This window comes from Chelonoidis abingdonii, chromosome 8, assembly GCF_003597395.2.
Source record: "Chelonoidis abingdonii isolate Lonesome George chromosome 8, CheloAbing_2.0, whole genome shotgun sequence".
Classification (NCBI taxonomy): Eukaryota; Metazoa; Chordata; order Testudines; family Testudinidae; genus Chelonoidis; species Chelonoidis abingdonii.
Genome location: NC_133776.1, coordinates 46,317,380 through 46,336,131, shown reverse-complemented (window position 1 = coordinate 46,336,131; position 18,752 = coordinate 46,317,380). Strand labels below are relative to the sequence as shown.

The following is an 18,752-nucleotide window of genomic DNA, read 5'->3' as shown; positions in this document are numbered from 1 at the left end:
ACATTTGCTAATGAAACACTGTAAAATGGAGGGGAAAATGCACTCAAAGAGATCTGCTTCTGCCCTTCTCCCCACTTTCCATCTCTTCCTTTTACCATTTTCTGCATAGTGTTTTCACTTTGACTCCCTCTTTCTGTCTCACCTTTAGGACAAAATAACTCCTAGCCTCTCTTTTTTCCTCTAGAACCCAGCATCTCCTTTCTTTGTCTCTTATTTACTCTGTCCCTGGCTCTGTCTTCCTTTCCTTTTTTCTAACCACTAATTGTTACCTATTTCTGTTCCCTTAACCTCTCTCCCTGTTCCCAGGCCACATTTTTTACATTTAGTCTTTCCGCTTTTCTCTCTTCTTTCAGTCCCTCCATTCTCCACCGTTTTCTTATGTTACCTGCTTAATTGTACTATCCCCAAACACTGGATATCTCATGTACAGAGTCTGAATCAGCCATACTTGGCTGCTTCAACCCCTCGTAGCTTGATGCCTGAATAGCCCAAGTCTTCAGGATTATCATGCAGCTACTTCCCCGGGTTGACCAGAGGAGCAGTATCCTGCTTGCTCCAGTGGGCAGTACCAGAAGGGAATAATATATCACCAAGCTATCTCCTTTTGGTAGTCAAAATGCTGTACCATCTCTCCAACCTTGAATAGGGTTTGGTTTTGTAAGTAGTCATATATTTGTTTGTGTATTTGATAAACAGGAAAACTGTGGCATGTCTGTGTGTAATGGCAAAATCTATATCCTTGGTGGAAGACGAGAAAATGGAGAAGCCACAGACACCATTCTTTGTTATGATCCTGCAACAGGCATCATCACGGGAGTAGCAGCCATGCCCAGGCCAGTATCGTATCATGGCTGTGTGACTATTCATAGATACAATGAAAAAGGCTTTAAACTGTAAAGAAAGGAAATCTTAGGAAAGAATGTAGTGCCTTGGTACAGAACAGAATTTCAAAGATTCATAAAATGGGAAACTGACTTTTCCTTCAGTGTCATATGAAACTAAATATCCATGTGCCTTTTAAAACAAAATGTTTTCAGTTAATTAAAAGGTAAAAAAAAAAATATCTACAAACATATCCAGGACCCGTTCAGCCATTTCTGGCATGATAGCAGTGAACTAATATTTACATAGTTTTCCCCTTCTTTGTGATCAGCAATTAAAATTTAGGATGTTGTGTAGGGAATGTGCCTTCACAAATAGCTGTGCTTGTATCTTAAGGATTGATGTCTGTATTATTTTTTCAGTTATTTCAGAGTCTGTTAATTGAAAATATTTAACCAAATCGACCTACAAAAAAATGTGTTGGTTTAAAAGAGTGTATATCATTCTGATCAACAGGCATGATGCAGTGTTGTTGTAGCCATGCTGGTCCCAGAATATTAGAGAGAGAGAGTGGGTGAGGGCAATATCTTTTATTGGGCCAACTTCTGTTGGTGAGAGAGACAAGCTTTTGAGATTATATAGAGCTGAAGAAGAGTTCTGTGTAAGTTCAAAAGATTATCTCTCTCACCAGAAGAAGTTGGTCCAGCAGAAGATATTATCTCACGCACCTTGTCAGAATGATGTTCTTTTATCAGAAAATTGCTTGGCTTACCAAATAGACTTTATTTCATGATCACCCGCTACTGTAGATCTGTAAATGGATAGGGAATAGAGTGGCATCATGGTTGTTCTCTGAGCTGCTACAAAAAGTTGCAGTAACTATTGTTTTCATAGTAACAGACCTTAGTGTTGCTAATAATTTATTGTAAGTCATACAAATACTGGACTACATGCATATGGAAAAATAATGACCCTCGCAGCATAGGCACACTTCTGTGAAGCAGTTTTGTATCCCAGTTCTGACCTCCTTGAGTTGTAGAGCTGAAGTCTGCTAGTTCCTGGTATCATTCTTTGCTAACTGCAAGGTACCTTTCATCATTCTACTGCATGAATAGACCCCTAGTCAAGGGGATATTCTAACTCCATGAATTCCACAGTGTAAACTCTGTGTTGATAGAAAGAGCTAGGGACTACAGGCCTAACTCTGCTGTTTTATAAATTGATCTTTGTGGTATCTCGTTATGCGAAGTTCCAGGATATCTGCCAACTCTGTTTCTACAGATTTCTTCAGACAATCACCTTTTCCAGTCCTATTGAGCTCCCATAAACCCTATAGGGGGCACGTGTGGACCTGAAAATTTCCCCACATCACCAGAACACTACCCAGGGACCCGTCCATTTAACCATGTGACTGTGTGAGAAGTATATTTTAACTTGTTTAGTTTTGAAGGCTTAGAGACTTCCAAAGTATCCTCTGAAATCTTGGCCCATTGCTTTTCAATGAAACTGAAAATCTTGCTGAAGATATTCCTCCCATTCCTGCTTAGATCTCCATAACAGAACTATACATTTGTATAGTTGGGGCACAAATTCATGAAACTGGACATAGTGCTTTGGAGTTTGCATGTGGAAGGGACACTCGCTCCTTGAACCAATTTCCCATCAGAAGGCAGAGAGTGACACCATATCCTCTATCCCCATGAAGCCTCTCCTTACTTTAAGAACATAAGAATGGCCATACTGGGTCAGAACAAGGGTCCATCCAGCCCAGCATCATGTCTGCCGACAGTGGCCAATGCCAGGTGCCCCAGAGGGAGTGAACCTAACAGGCAATGATCAAGTGATCTCTTTCCTGCCATCCATCTCCACCCTCTGACAAACAGAGACTAGGGACACAATTCCCTTTGAACTCCCTTTATGAGGAATTCTGAGGATAACAGCGAGCCAGGAAAGCAGACAGCACTGGAGCAGATGAATGCAAAGAGCCTCTTCAAGGACAACCCTAATCTCTAGCAGACCCAGGAGATTTATGGGTTCTGAACTCTTTGTTCAGTCTATAGGAAATAGGAACAAACCACATGTCCGGAATATAATCTGTTCTCCTTGGAATTTCTTCTCCATCTCCTTCCCACAAGTTTTCCCATGAAATAGGTATTCTGGCTCTTGGCATGGAAATGACTCATTTAGAGAGTCATCATTTTCAGTACTGAGTTACTGGTGACATTATAAAGGAGCACTGAGCATTAACTGCACATTGTGCCTTTTTGTTTGTAACCTCAGGAATGTATGCAGATACAGAGGTAACTAGTGAATCAGTCCCTGAGTGTATACACCCAGGTGGACCTAAATTGGAAGAAATGGAGTAGTGTAGGAAAAGTGAATCAGATAAATTAATCGTTTTCTGGATTTCTTGGGTCCCTGTTCACCAAGCTAGACTTTGAAAATATAATTCCAGCACCTGTAAATAAGGTCCATTGACAGCAATGGTAGTTACACAGTAACTGTTTTGTAGTAACTCGGTAAATAGTTTGTGCCATCATTGTAAGTGAAAACATAATTATGGAAGGAACACCTGATTAGAAATAAGATATTAAGATAGATTTCCATTTCCCCCAACTTCCTTCCTTTTTGTATTAAGATACTGACTGTTGATTGTTATAGTAATCTGTTCTGAACTGTTTTTTATTTAGTAGATATATTATAATGTTATTTGTGTGGTGATTACTTTTTATTTGTGTTCATAAGACTGTAAATACAAACACATTGCTTTCCTTGTGTCTGAAGATTCAGTTTATAGTCTAGAATGTTGTCTTTTCTATGTTAACTGTTTACATGTATCTTATTACTGTTACATATTAATTTTGAAAGTTGCTGTTTACTATACCAGTAAATACAGACATTTAGATGGTAGAAGAAACTTTTTTGCATGCAGCTTTTTAGACCCTGTACCAGTAATGGAAGAGTTAGTGTGTTGAGTATAGCTAAAATGCCAGAAGCAATTTATGCAGTAATTCCTTTTTAAGTGAACAGTCAATATTTAATATTTTTGACTCAGTACATATATAGTTGAAGTTATCACCCATTCTGTCAAAATAATAATTTTTAAAATGTAAAAGAAAACTACTTGTTATTGAAAATCTAACATGTTCTACAGGGATCTGTTATATATGGAGCCACTTTCTTGGGTCACTTGTTCTCCAAGATGTTTCAGTTAGGGACAGATGGATTCAGAGATTCACCATCATGCAGACCCATTTGATTGGATCTTACGTGCCCTGATGGACACAAAAAAAAATCTACTTGCATTCCTTGAGAGAAAATACAGAAGTACCTTTCAGTCTAATCAAAAGATCTTCATGATGAAAAGTCACAACTTGTGCTAGCTCCCAGGGAATGAGATCTTCTCAAGGATATAATTTCAAAATAGCTATGTTTGGGAAGCAGGGCAAAATCTTTTCTAGCTGTTCCACCCATTTAAAAACTCACTGTTAAGTGTTTATTTAATGTTTAGCTAACAGAGAAAAGTAATTTCCTTAAATCTCATAGCTTTAAAAGAAGCTAGATTAAATGTTTTCCTTCTGAGTTTTGATGTTCATGAGCTTTGTCACTCCACTTTTCGGAATCTTGGCATTGATTGAAAAGAACATTGGTACTTAATTGCAACTTGATTTAATTTAAGTAGTGCATTCTAGAGAGGTCTACAACCTTTTGCTTTTAAACACAGCATGCATGACATCAGTTTTATAGTCATCAGCACGTTGTGTTTCCTAGAGTCTAGTAGTTGCTCATTTTCTGGTCAGTTCGCTCCTACCCCGTATGCCTTTAGAGTAGGCTGAACTTGTGGGACCTCTTCCATTTGTGCCATTGGATAGTTCATCTTGCAGTGTGTGCATCCTATATGATCCAAGGATTAAGCACTGTGTTTTCTCTCCTAACAGTGGAAGTTCAACATATTACTGATTTTTGCCTCATGCACTAATCCAACAGCATTAAAAATTGTTTTGATATTCTTACTCCATGGTGCACAGGTACCTTTAATTCAGGAGATGTTGATATGGACTCCTCCTATATTAATTCACCCAGAATTTTTATAGGATTTTCAACACTCTGTAAACTTCAGGGAAAGGCTGATGATGGAGGAAAAGGAAGTGTTCATCTTCACAGAGGAGAAGTTCAAAGAGGAAACTTTGGACATCTGTGCTTTAAAGCAGGAGACACTGGTGATTGTAGCTATTCTCTAGAAGACAGACTGAGTTCATTGCCTTATCTTGTGTGATTAGTCAGGTTATCCTGCTTAAATTGATAAGGTGCCAGGACACAAGATGAGAAATAATCAATATCTTACTATTTAAGACTCTTCTCCTCCTCCACAATGTGTTGATAGTGCACTGGACCTTCATTGTTCCCTACCATAAAGGGGAGGTGATGGAGTTATAAACTAATTCTCATTCCAGTTCAGAAGAAAATTAATAGAAAGAATCTGAATAGATGGGTAGGAGAGGTAACAGATAAATTCCAGCGCATTCATTTGATAGTTGAGGTTGCTGTAACCAGGACTTTCTAGACACTCTTACAGTTCATGATCTCAGATATTGACTCATTTAACAAAGCAACATCATGTTTGGCAACTCGTTGTCTTCAGCTTCAGAGAAAAAGATGCACATGTTGATATGCTTGTGGTCCTTCTAGTGATGAAGCTCAGGAGGATTCAGTTTTCTTACTTGCTCAATTTGGACAATGTTTTCTTTACTGTTGAAGGTGGCAATCACCAAGTCAAGCACATTATAAAACTTGCTAGACTTTGGCCTGGTCTACACTAGGTTGTGGGGGTGGAGGTCGATGTAAGATACGCAACTTCAGCTATGAGAATAGCGTAGCTGAAGTTGACGTATCTTATTTCGACTTACTTCCCATCCTCACAGTGTGGGATCGACGGCCACGGCTCACCTGTCGACTCCGCTTCCGCCTCTTGCCCTGGTGAAGTTCCGGAGTTGACGGGGAGCACCTTCGGGGATTGATTTATCGAGTCTAGACGAGATGCAATAAATCAATCCCCGATAGATCAATCGCTACCCACTGATCCAGCAGGTAGTGTGAACATACCCTTTGTCACTCAGAAGCAAGGCAGATGTTTTCATTTGAACTTATTCTTTTGAACATGAGAAGGTACAAATTAAATTTGTTGGTGTGTCTGATTAAAAAGTCTCTGTCCTAAGTACTGAAAGAGAATCTGTTAGGCAAGGTATAATTTCAGGTAGAAGTTTGATATCTGGCATGGAGCCAAATAATTATATTCACATATGTTGCATACAAGTTTTTTGTTGTTGTTGTTTTTACATAGTCTAGCCTTCAGGTAGCCTCAGTAAAAATCCACTGCAATCTTAGCTTTTTCTGAATGTCTAGATTCAATCAATACTATTGCAAAAATAGAAGCCAGGCTTCCACTGTCCCTCCAGGCCAGATTTCTCAGTCACGAGTTCTCAAGGCACTAATAACACATGGCAGCAGTTTTTCACAGCTGATGTTATCTACAAGAGTCCAGGTAACTTAGGAGTGTGTATCCATAGATAACATTGCCTGAGAGTTTTATTTACAGGAAATTCTCCTCTTTATCATATCATATAATGCTTCAGTCAATATTTTTAATTATTTGTGTGTATGTATTATGTATGTGTGATTAGATTTTCTGATCATTTTATGATAGTGCTTATGATGATCTTTTACAAAAATGGTAAATAGGTAAAGCCACTCTGTGCTGCATGTAGGTAGCTGTACTTAAGTGATGGTGGCAGATATGTAATTGCAGCTTCTTTTGAACCACTGGTTCCAAAGAAAAGAGTGTGTTTAAAGTTGCCAAAATATGTGTGCCTTGAACTCACTAATATTTCATCTACTTTCAGTATGAGCTTGTATTGTTCCTCCCGAATATTTTGTGAAGGTTAATTTTACTGTCCAGAACAGTAATGTCCTTGTCAATGACAGTAATCTCTACATTCATTAATTTAAAGCACAATTAAATCAATTTATGCTGAATATGTACATTTTGGATTTTTTTAAAGTGATGGGGGATTTAATTGTTGGAGGGATGTAATAGTGTGCTTTTTCCATTCTCTATTTTCTGTTTCCAGAACTCCCACTGTGACAAAGGAGAGCAATGTTGCTGTTTTTAGCCAACTGTCCTTAGTGTGTACAGTGCATTTTTTGTTAGTATCTTAGTTCAGGACTTGACTGAAATTTCTGTCAGAAATATCTTGTTTAGGACAACACATTCCCCGCTCCGCCCCCTTCCCTCTCCCTCCCACCCCGAAGTATGTAATATGAAGCAACTGTATAATGCAACCTGGCAATAAGTGAGACTAAGAGACTTGAATACAATGTATTGGTATTCATTTCATATGAGTGAGCAGGATACAAGTGTCTATTCTCCTTTCAGTGCACACCCACATAATAACTTTGAGTCATATTAATAGGCACTACCTCTCCAGCGAAAGAGAATACTTCCACTAAACAACAGATATACTTTCCTCACCTGGGGTTATGTTTTGTGTTTTCCTTTTTGGAAGCAGTTCATTGTTGTTGTTGGGTTTTGTTTCGGGGGAGGGGGTGTTGGCCAGTTTCCTTTTTACGGAACATTAAAACATTTTGTTCCACGAAGAGCTAATGTCATTTTCAGGAACAAATTGGTACAGCACAAATCAGATCTGAACAAAAGTGCAGACCACTTAACATGTACCAGAATCAGCTGAATATTACCTTGCACAAAGCCAATTTTAGAGATCTTCACTTTATGTTGGCAGTGGAAAAAGATGCCTTTTTGTAATGTAGCACAGAATTTCAATAACATGTTATCTACTTGTTATATTTAAATGTATTTCTTGCATAATTCTTTTTTTAAAAAATTAAGTTCAGTGTATCTAATAAACATTTGTCTTTTGAATATTGCTTTGTGTGTTGTGCTTAGCCCATGGAAGAATCCACAGGTGGAGGTTTGGTTGGGAGGGAGGAAACTGCAGATCCCCCGTGCAGAGTTTTTCCCAGATTGTTTAGTTTGATGGTGAGTTCCCCGCACCTCTGAATCCTCCTCCTCTCTCTCTCTCTGGCAGGATGGCTTTCCCTGCAATGTGCACGTGCGCACACACACACTCTCTGTAAAAGGGAAGGAGCACAGAACACTTAATGCAGCCTCAGACCACACACACACACACACAAAGGGGAGGAGCACAGAACACTTAATGCAGCACAGACCCCATCCCCTCAGAGTCCAAGGTGCAAATGCAGCTCACTCCCTGTGTCTATGTGAGTAAGAGGAGATCTGTAGCCAACCCCTTAACATCTTATTGCAAACTTCTTATAGGTTGGTTCAGACTAAGATGTCTCCAGTGTGGGCATCCACAAATGGAAAATGTTGCCTTAAGAATGCTGATTTCAGGATCAAGGAGTAAGCAGATTATATTACTAAAGTTGAACGAAGGTAGAAAAACTATGAAAAATAAAAACATGAGATGTTTGTCTAACACAATTTTTAAAGATTACTGGACTCCATTGAGACCCAAGCAGCCATCATTACCTTCCGCTCCCTTATTTAATATATTTCAAGAGGTGGGTGTACAGTGCTTGTACTTCCAAAGATACTATTCCATCACTGCTTGGGACCCGATACTCAGTACAGTCCAAGACATATCTAAAGCTAATAAAGTCAATTGTTGCAGAATAGATAATAGACACCATTTATATTGCAATGGGAGTAATTTAAATGCTGATGCTGCTCTTACCCAAGAGCAGATGTGTCATAAACAGACAGTTAAGGGTTAATTCCTGTTTTTCTTGTAAAGGGTTAAGAAGTTCACATAGCCTAGCTGACATCTGACCAGAGGAACCAATGTGCAGACAAGATGTTTCAAAGAGAGAGGAGGGAAATCAGTCTTTGGTCTGTTCAGAAAAGTTTGTGCCGGTGTGAAGGATCCAGGAATCAGCCATCTAACATTTTTTAAAAGTAGTATTTAGAGAAGGAATGTATTAGATTATGTTTATTTTCTTTTGTGACTTTTTTGCACAGAGGGAGAATCAAATTGGATTTCTCTGTGTAACTAAGGTTTTCCCCAGAGGGACATCCTCTGTGTTTTGAATCTGTTGTCTGTGAGAGTAGCTTGCATTGCTAATCTCATAGAGGTATTCCTTTCACCCTTTTTCTTTAAAAGTCTCATTTTAAGAACCTGATTGATTTTTCCTTGTCTTAAGATCCAAGAGTTTTTGGATCTGGGCTCACTAGGATTTGGTGGGAGGTGAATCAGTCTCAATCCTGCCAGGAAAAATGGGGTAAAGACTGGGGAAATATTTGGAGGGAAGGCAGAGTTTCCAAATGACTTTCCCATAAACATCTGTTAAACTATTTGGTGGTGGCAGCTACTAGATCTAAGCTGGTAAATCATCTTAGGGGTTATCTCATGCAGGTCCCCACATCTGTACCCTAAAGTTCAGAGTGGAGGTGACACCTTGACAAGATGAAGGGCCTGATTCAAACTTACCTCAGAAAATTTAAGTATTCCCATTTGTTTCTGTGGAGCTGAATCAGGCCAGCTAGTGATGTGTGAGACTAAGTATTTTACCCATCAGATATATAGCATTTTTAAATAAATGTTTTGTAATGGGAACCATCAAGTTTGTCGTGCCAGCAGTGTACTTGCCGCCTCAGTGTTTCACAATGGGACCAGAGTGTTTCCAGCATCATTTGTGAGAACCAAATTAATCTTACCCAGACATTAAAAATGAATTAAAACTCCCAGAAAATGAGTGATCTCTGCACTGACAGAAGTAATCTCACATGAAAGTGTATGGGGAGACTTCGGCAAACCAGTAAAGTGCCTAAAACCACTATGGCTTATTGTTAAAAAGCAACCTAGTCAGCAAGCTGTAAACTGATCATTCAGCAAACTCAGCTTGACCAAGGCAGGAGGGGAGGGGGTTTTGGGTGCCACGGAGAGGGCAACTTGACCCCACATCTTTCCTGATAAGACTCCTGTTGAAGTTGTTGATACATGCATGTTTAAAAAAAAGTAGGAATGTTTATTGGGGTCTCAGAACTGCAGACTCTGGAAAACCCATGCCTGGTTAATCAATAGTCAGAAGGAACCTCTTGAAACTGCTTACTTGACAAGGTTTCTTTAAGGTATATGTCATTCTATTACTAATGTATAAATAAGGGGAAAAAGCTTGAGATAGTTGGACTCATTTGGGGACACTTTTGGACTCTCCTTCTGGATACATCTTGCAGTCCTCACCGGCAGATGGAAGATTTGGCCACCAGAAGCCTGCTGCTGTGTCACTCGAGAGCCACACTCAGCTTTGGTAATTATCAAGGGTTGGGGGTGTCTTACTAACTTGTTGCAGATGTGTGTAAGTGCTTGAGACTAAGTAAAATTTAGCTTTAAGTGAAAGCACTCTTGTGTTGTCCTGTTTGTGCCAGCCATCTATCGGTCAGACGGCCGTGTCTCCCCTGATTTATTTCCTGACATCTCCTCGCACAGAGTAAAGTTACCAAGAGCTTTAGGTTGAAAGAACCCCGGGTAACAAAAGAGCAGACTGTTATTTACAAAGCAGTGAAAATAAATACTTTTGTAGGTATCTGGGAATTGTTCTTAGAACACATTAAATCTTGAAAACAGCAAGCTCACAGTATTAATCATTTCAACAGCTCCCCATATTTCCCCCTCCTTTTCCTTTAAGCAGAGAATAGAAAGAAAATAAAACCAAACTAAAACATATTCATAACGTTATTGAGGAAAAGGATATAAACTAAAAAACTTGTCATGGGAACATTTGTTCATTTGAGTTGTTCCATTGTCCTTGATTGACACTAATCACAGAAATGATTGTGGGATCAGGGCCTGAGGGGCAGAACCTGAAAACATTTTTTGCCTGACTGTTGGTACTGAAGCCAAGTAGAGATGACAGGGTTGGCAGGATCTGGCCCTAAATACCATATAATACAGCAGAGTCTTTGCTGATCCCCATTGCAAATTAGAAAATAAGGGTCCAGTTCTCATACCTTTAATGCTGTTGGGTAACAGTTTACTCCGGAGTCAATGGGAGTATTTGTGGAGCAAGGTACTGTTTGACACTGTTATTGGTATCTAAATCTGGCCATAAGTGAAAGAAAGTAACAAAGAAGGAAAGAGGACATCGCAAAATTAATCTTGCTGATATTTTGACAATTCAAGTTCTTATTTAGTATATTGTGAAATACTATAAACAGTAAACAGAGTGTAGTATATTTTATAAGGAAAAAAATCTTTGTAATATGCGTTTGCTGCAACTCACTGCTAATAGGGCTTTGCAGACAAGCTAAGAGTGCTACTTTTTGTGCAAATTATCGTGTGTGAAATAAGATTTTACTTTCATTTCCTGGGTTGTTTTTTGTCTTGCATCTTGATCTGTTTATACTTTATTTCCTATTATGTACTTTTTTGTAATAATCATGTTTTTTTAATAATCATGCACTTTCACTATTTACTGTTTAAAAAAAAATTGAAATGTTGCTTTGAAATTACGCTGATATGTAAAATACCTTTATTATTTTTCCTTTCTTTTTTTGGTCTTGATATTTATTGTGCTACAGAACTATTAGTCTTTACCTTCCCTTCCGAAGTAGTGGTGGACAATATGTATGCTAAGAAGGACTTAAAACAATTAAGTCTGAACACTATGCAAAATTAGTATCTTTTAAGTTGCGATAATAGGTCCTGAATACCCTTTGTAATTATAAAGGAATCTTTTTATGTATGTATTTTTTCTATTTTCCAAACACTGGTTAAAACAGAAACACCCAACCCGATTCCGAAACAAAAATGGAAATTTAAATGCACTTAATTTGATATTTATATTGTGATCCTGGTAAATGAGGTGTCAGTTCTTGCCAAGGCTGTAGGTGTTAGCTGAGCACTGACAAATTCATAGCTGGAAACTAGACCAGTTCACCTGTGTTAATATTGTTCAAGATAGGCGTTAGACTTGTAAAGATGTGTGTAGACTCTGTAAAATGCTTGTAAGTTGCTACATGCATTAATCTTACTTGTAAAGTCTGTATGCCATGCTATAAGGTAATATGAACATTTTGCTTTATAATTGTAAAAATGCCTCCTCTGAGCTTGTGAACCTAGGCAGGAAGAGTGGTTCTCCCCATCCCATCCCACCCATCAAGAAGGACTATCAAGACTAAATGGCAATTGTAGAACAAAAACTTTTGTTGATTGCCCCATCCACCCATGAAGTTATGGGCAGGAGCTCTTGTTCCATCCGTTTGAACTCTGGGGGAAGGGCATATAAAGATGCTCACACGAAGAAATGGTTCTCTCTTTTCTGTTTGGACTCACAAGGGCTGGAGCTAAGAAACAAAAGAAGAGTTCTTGAGGATCAGCCTGGGTTAGCCCTAAAAGACATTCAGTGGACAGACTACTACATCTCTGTCACTTTTTGGAACATAAGACTGTAACTCATCTCTGTGCTTATATGTTGTTTGTGTTAACCTGTAAATAACTCTCTCATTTCTTTTTCCTAGTTAATAAATCATTTACAATAGAATTGGCTACCAGCAATGTCTTTGGTGTGAGATCTAAGGTACAAATTGATCTGGGAAAGTGTCTGGTCTCTTGAGACTGGGAGCAACCTCAGTATTTTGTGATTTTTGTGTAAGTGACCATTTATCACTATGTCCAGCTTGCCTGGGTGCCAAGATAGTCTGCAGTGCCCAAGGGGACTGCCTGTGACTCCATGGTAAAACTGTTACAGTGATCCAGGAGTTAACATTTGTTTCTGGGTTGGTGAAATCTAATTATAGAACGAACACACCATCAGTGTGAGGTGTCTGACCTGCGTTTTGACAGTCTGCTCTCAGGTTGGCACTCACAATCTTGAACCACTCCAGACAGCATGAGATATTATGAGGTGAATACTATTTCCTTAGTACAGATATTTTATTATTGATGTTGGCAAGAGGCTAGCAAAATAACCAAAATGTGCCAGTGATGTATGTTAAAATTTGTTCATACTTATCATTTGCATTATGATTACACCGATGGGCCGTATCGTGGATCAGGGCCCCGTAGTGCAGTATAAACACAGAACAAAGGATATGTCCACGCTACCCGCCGGATCAGCGAGTAGCGATCGATCGATCTATCAGGGATCGATTTATCGCATCTCATCTAGACGCAATAAATCAATCCCCAAATGTGCTCCCGTCGACTCCGGAACTCCACCAGGGCAAGAGGTGGAAGCAGAGTCAACGGGGGAGCTGCGGCCGTTGATCCCGCACCATGACGATGGGAGGTAAGTTGAAATAACATCCGTTGACTTCAGCTACACTATTCCCGTAGTTGAAGTTGCGTATCTTACATCGACCCCACCCCCCACCCACTCCCAGTGTAGACCAGGCCAAAGAGACTATTCCTGCCCTAAAGAGACAATTAGTGGTTACAACAAATAGACAAGTTGTTATAAACAGATAGTTAAGGGTTAATGTCTCTTTTACCTGTAAAGGGCTAAGAAGCTCAGTAAATCTGGCTGACACCTGACCAGAGGACCAATGGGGGGACAAGATACTTCCAAATCTTAGTGGAGGGAAGTCTTTGTTTGTGCTCTTCGTTTTGGGGGTTGTTCGCTCTTGGGACTAAGAAGGACCAGACGTCAATCCTGGCTCTCCAAATCTTTCTGAATCAGTCTCTCATGTTTCAAACTTGTAAGTAACAGCCAGGCAAGGCATGTTAGTCTTATTTTTGTTTTTTCAACTTGTAAATGTTCTTTTTGCTAAGAGGATTTTACCTCTGTTTGCTGTAACTTTGAACCTAAGGCTAGAGGGGGTTCCTCTGGGCTATATGAATCTGATTACCCTGTAAAGTATTTTCCATCCTGATTTTACAGAGATGATTTTTACCTTTCTTTAATTCAAAGCGAACCTGATTGATTTTTCCTTAAGATCCAAGGGGATTGGATCTGGACTCACCAGGAATTGGTGGGGGGAAAGGAGGTGGAGATGGTTAAATTCTCCTTGTGTTAAGATCCAAGGGGTTGGATCGGTGTTCACCAGGAACTTGGTGAAAAAGCCTCTCAAGGCTGCCCAGGGTGGGGAAAGTTTTGGGGGGACAGGAAGTGTTCCAGATACTGAAATTTCTGGAAGGTGGCAGTGTTACCGGATCTAAGCTAGTAATTAAGCTTAGAAGTGTCCATGCAGGTCCCCATATCTGTACCCTAAAGTTCAGAATGGGGGAGGAACCTTGACACAAGTGCTACAAAATGAGACAATACTGGTCAACAGTGGAAAACAGTCATCACAGCAGCATGGATGCCTAACCACTGTCCTGTTTCTGTATGCTTCATGTCACAAGACAGTTTAAGGAGGGATTGGAAGGACAATGAAATAGCTTTGCAGATATTTACAGGGAGCTCCTCCCATGGGTGGGGGACAGCATGGGAGAAAGCAGAAAGGTGTATAGTTTTTCTTTGGGAAGAACTCGCAGTGCAGAAATACAAGCCTCATCTAACTTGATCAGCTCTGGAATAGATACACACATTTTCCAGAATGGTGAAAACCTTTGTGCTGCCTGGTGTCTCCACCAGCTCTCCCTCTTGACAAGAAAATATAAATTATTGTCCTTACCTGAAATGTATCATCTGTCTCCCCTACTTCCCAATAAATACATTTCATATGATTCCAGTTTATACTGCTGATCCTTTTAAAGAAAACATATCCCATGCTGACAGTCCTAAACCCTTTTAAGCAGCTTCGCAAAATGACTTCTCTTTGGCCTGGTCTGCACTATGGGACTCCCCCTATCATCTCCGTCTCTGAGGTTATCGCAGATTAGAAGGCGAAAAAAATGCACTCGTGATGACATGTTTTCCAAGCCCATGCAGTCCTCCCGCACTGATAGGGCACAGCTTAATGCATGGAGGCATTCAGGGCAGAGGCCAGGAAAGAACTGAGTGCAAAGAGCGGAGGCAGGACGCAATGCTGAGGCTAATGGGGGAGCAAATGGACATGATGAAGCATCTGTTGGAGCTGCAGAAAAGCCACGAGCACAGACCCCTGTTGCATCCACTGTATAACTGCCTACCCTCCTCCCCATGTTCCATAGCCTCCTCACCCAGACGCCCAAGAACGCGGTTGTGGGGTGGAGAGGTTCTGGACACCCAGTCACTCCAGTCATCCAGAGGATGGCCCAAGCAATAGAAGGCTGTCATTCAAACAGTTTGATTTTCAGTGTGGCTACAATAAGCAATGTGGCCTTGTCCTTCCCTCCTCCCCCACGTCACCCAGGTGTCCCTTCTCTCTCTTTTTTTTTTTGAATTAATAAAGAAAGAATGCATGTTTTCAAAACAATAGTTACTTTATTTTGAAGTGGGGAGGGTGGTTAGCTTATAGGGAATTAAAATCAACAAAGGGGGCAGGTTTGCTTCAAGGAGAAACACACACAACTGTCACACTGAAGCCTGGCCAGTCATGAAACAGGTTTTCAAAGCCTCTCTGATGCGCAAGTGCACCTTGCTGTGCTCTTCTAATCACTCTGGCTGCTCAAAATCGGACATCAGGCGATTTGCCTCAACCTCCCACCCCACCATAAATATCTCCGCCTTACTTTCACAGATATTATGGAGCACACAGCAAGCAGCAATAACAATGGGAATGTTGGTTGCGCTGAGGTCTGACCAACAGCGCCAGCGAGCTTTTAAACGTCCAAAGGCATGTTCTACCACCATTCTACACGTGCTCAGCCTATAGTTGAACTGCTCCTTACTACTGTCCAGGATTCATGAATGGATTCCCCAAGCTTGTCGCTGGGGAGCAGGAGAGCAGAGTTGCAGGGGAAGTGGTGGAGCAGTACACCATGCCCTGGAGGTTGCTAGGAGCTGGGCAGGGAAGACTTTCCCAGAACCCCTGGCCAAGCTACACGTCTGACGAGGACAGTTAGCAGTTCTACTGCACCATCTGCTGCCCGCAGCATCCAGGAAGACCAGTACAGATCCCCTGAGCTTGTTGCTGGGGAGCATCAGAGCAGAGTTGCAGTGGAAGCGGTAGATGACGACGGTTAGCAGTCCTACAATTGTCACTGCACACTATTGATTCTAGTTTGAGCCCAACAATACAACGCTGGATTAGACATGGGACAAGTCAAAATCAGATGTCTGGCTGGCATCCCTGCACATAAGCCAAAGGTCTCTTTTCTGAGCAAAATATTTACTAGTTTCCACTCTGCCTTTCAGACAAACAACAAATCCCCATGTCTCCTAATCCCTCCAGCCTGTTCCAGCAGAGTTCCTCTTTCTCTCCCCAAATGCCAGTATTGATCGCTTTTACAGGAGAAAAACTGAGAATGGAGCCGTTATTTTTAAAAGAACATTTCACTTGATCCGTGTGTCCCTTGGTTGTAGCAGGTCAGCCAGAGTGAACGAGGTAGAGTTAAAAAGTGATAAGCCAGACTGCCCATGGCTCGTGGACACACACAGCAAGATGTTTACTCCCGAGAGAGAAACTGTGATAGTTCCCTTCAAATCAGTCTCCTGTGTGACAAGGGCGCTTTGCCTTCCAGGCGCTGTGCAGAGCCGCCTTACCCCTTGCAGGGCCCTTCCTAACAAAGAAGGCTGGGTCCCAAACTCGACCCTGGCCACGGCCAGCCGGTGTCTATCTGGGGGTTTTTCCTGACCCGTCCCGGGGGGTCTCCAGCTGGGAAACTCGAAGGTCACCCAGGAGCAGCGGCCCCGCCGGAGAACGCCTGGCTGCGGCCCAGGCCCCAGCGGGTCAGGAGAGAGCCGGGGCCGCCCTCGATCTTCCCCGAGCCACAGGAGAGCTGGGGCTGGCAGCTGCTCAGCTACGCCCGGCCCTGGCGCCACGGCTCCCATTGGCGTCCCGCGGGGGCCGCCCCGCCCCTTAGCCGCGCCGCCGAGCGGCGCCCGCCCCTGCGCGTGACGTGCGGCCGGACCGAGCCGAACAGCATGTCGCTGGGCCAATGGCCGGCGGCACTCGGCGGCGGCTGCTGCGGCAGAGGGGCGCCGGCCGCGCTGAGCGCTCGGGCCAGGCAGCGCGGGCGAGGCGATGCAGAGGACCCCGGGTAGGCGCGATGGCTGCGGCGCGGTGGTGGTAGCCCGCCGACGCGGGACAATCGGGCCGGCCGCATGGCTCGGGGCAGCAGGCGGGGCCTGCCCGGCGCTCTGCCCCACGTCCTGCCCGCCATGCAGGCTCAATAGACCCCGGGCCGCCCCCCTGCACCAGGGGGCGCCCCGGCTCCCGCCCCCTCCCCTGCCCCGGGGCTGCGGCAGAGCTAGCTCCCCCATGAGGCTGGGTCGGACGCGGGTCGGGTCCCTGAACAGGCAGGGGGGTTGCGGTACGTGTAGCTGGGGGGATGCGCGAGCCCATGAGCACCCCATAGCCAGGAGACACAAAGGTGGCACATTTGCCTCCTCGACGGGAGACGTGAGTGGCGGAGGAGGGTCATGCCCTGTTTGCGAGTAGCCACGTTCTCCCCAAATCCAGGGGTCCCGGTAACCGCGTGGGGCCTTCGCTCTTTCCACATAAGAATTTTTTTTTCCTTTTTCATTTCAAATTCAGGTCTTGTCTACCCTGCAAACTGTAAAGGCACCTGGAAGACTAGTGGCTACACAAATCACAGTTGAAAGCTGAGGAATTGAAAGAAAATAACTTTTATTCTCACTATTTAAAACGGCTTTTGTTAATATCCCTTTAACTGCGGCAACAAAGAGGACAGCTGTTTGAGATTCAACACTCCACTCCTTGAAAAAGGGCAGAGAGTTTAAAATCCACATTGGACACCTCCCACACTCCCTAGCAAAGGCAGGGGAAACCAGACTTTACATTCCTGATATCTCAAAGGTAAAAAATTAAAGCACGTGCAAAATGTTTCTCAGCTGTATCTGATTGTGAAAGGGCACTTATTTTAGACGTAGTTACAGCTGACATAAGCATACTTGCTGTCATATCATTTTTTACTGTAGATTATTGAATGAGAAATGCAGACTTCTGTGTTAAAGCAAATCCTTACATAATTTCAGGTTTCTAATGTCTTGTTTACATGGGAAACTTTTCTAGTTAATACAAGTATAACTCACCTTATGAACTCTCTTATTCTGGAATAAGAATAGCTTTTTTGGGCTTAGTTTAAACCCCATCCAAAGCAACATAAGTGAAACTGGAAAAAGGCATTGTCATTCTGGAATAAAAGGATCAAATTGGAGAGTTATACTTGTATATCTGCGGTGGTTTAAATTCACACCCCAACTCATACCTGTATAACTTTCCTAGCTTTTTCTTCTGTTGTTGCTCTCTTTTTTATCTTTGTTGCTTATTTGGACCTCAGCAGACTCACAATTATGCTTGCCCATTTGTTGATACCAAAGAATGAATCAATTTGCGTTGTACAAATTACTGTATAATAATTAGATGATAAAGAAAGGGGATGACAACTGACATGCTGATGAGAATCCTAGCTTTACTAGAATTGGGTATTAATCAGTTAATCCAGACAAATTTGGATGTTCACTAAACACTGAAGAAGCAGACACTCAAGTGATAAGGGATTGGATGATTCAGAGGGCTAAAAACAGGATTTGGTGCCTTCACTTTAGTTGGTAGCGAACATCCCTCTCTAATTTGTGGGAGAAAAGTTGGTCATCTCAGATTACGTCTGACTGGGCAAATGTTCCTATTGTTAAGTCCATGACAACTGGCTTCTTTGTTAGCAGTCTTGGCAAAGGGGCCAAGAAAAAAAAAACGTGGAAAGCGAGCTCCACTCTCACCTGTAAAGATGTTCGCTCCAGCTGAGGGATGAGCTATCTTGCATTGCTGTAGCTGTTCAGTGGCAAGACAGATAACGTCCGCTTTCTGGCCTGCCATCTCAGTATAAAATTTACTTTTAAAAGGTATT

The 18,752-nt window shown here is 42.0% G+C and overlaps 2 protein-coding genes across 6 annotated transcripts in view; both read left to right on the top strand.

Moving 5' to 3' along the window:
- Window positions 1–7,759, top strand: part of KLHL24 (kelch like family member 24) — a 51,904-nt gene extending 44,145 nt beyond the window's left edge. For both annotated transcript variants that reach the window (XM_032764803.2, XM_032764805.2), the window contains exon 7: window positions 697–7,759. In XM_032764803.2, coding sequence (XP_032620694.1) covers window positions 697–897 — 201 coding nt within the window. In that variant the 3' untranslated portion in view covers window positions 898–7,759. The remainder of the gene's footprint in view (window positions 1–696) is intronic.
- Window positions 7,760–16,776: 9,017 nt separating this feature from the next.
- YEATS2 (YEATS domain containing 2) overlaps window positions 16,777–18,752 on the top strand; it is a 71,547-nt gene continuing 69,571 nt past the window's right edge. For 2 of the 4 annotated variants that reach the window (XM_032764812.2, XM_032764811.2), the window contains exon 1: window positions 17,625–17,701. The gene's annotated coding sequence lies outside the window, so the exon portion shown is untranslated. Of the gene's footprint in view, window positions 16,923–17,419; window positions 17,702–18,752 lie in introns of those variants that run through there. The other 2 variants (XM_032764810.2, XM_032764808.2) reach the window with 2 other exon arrangements.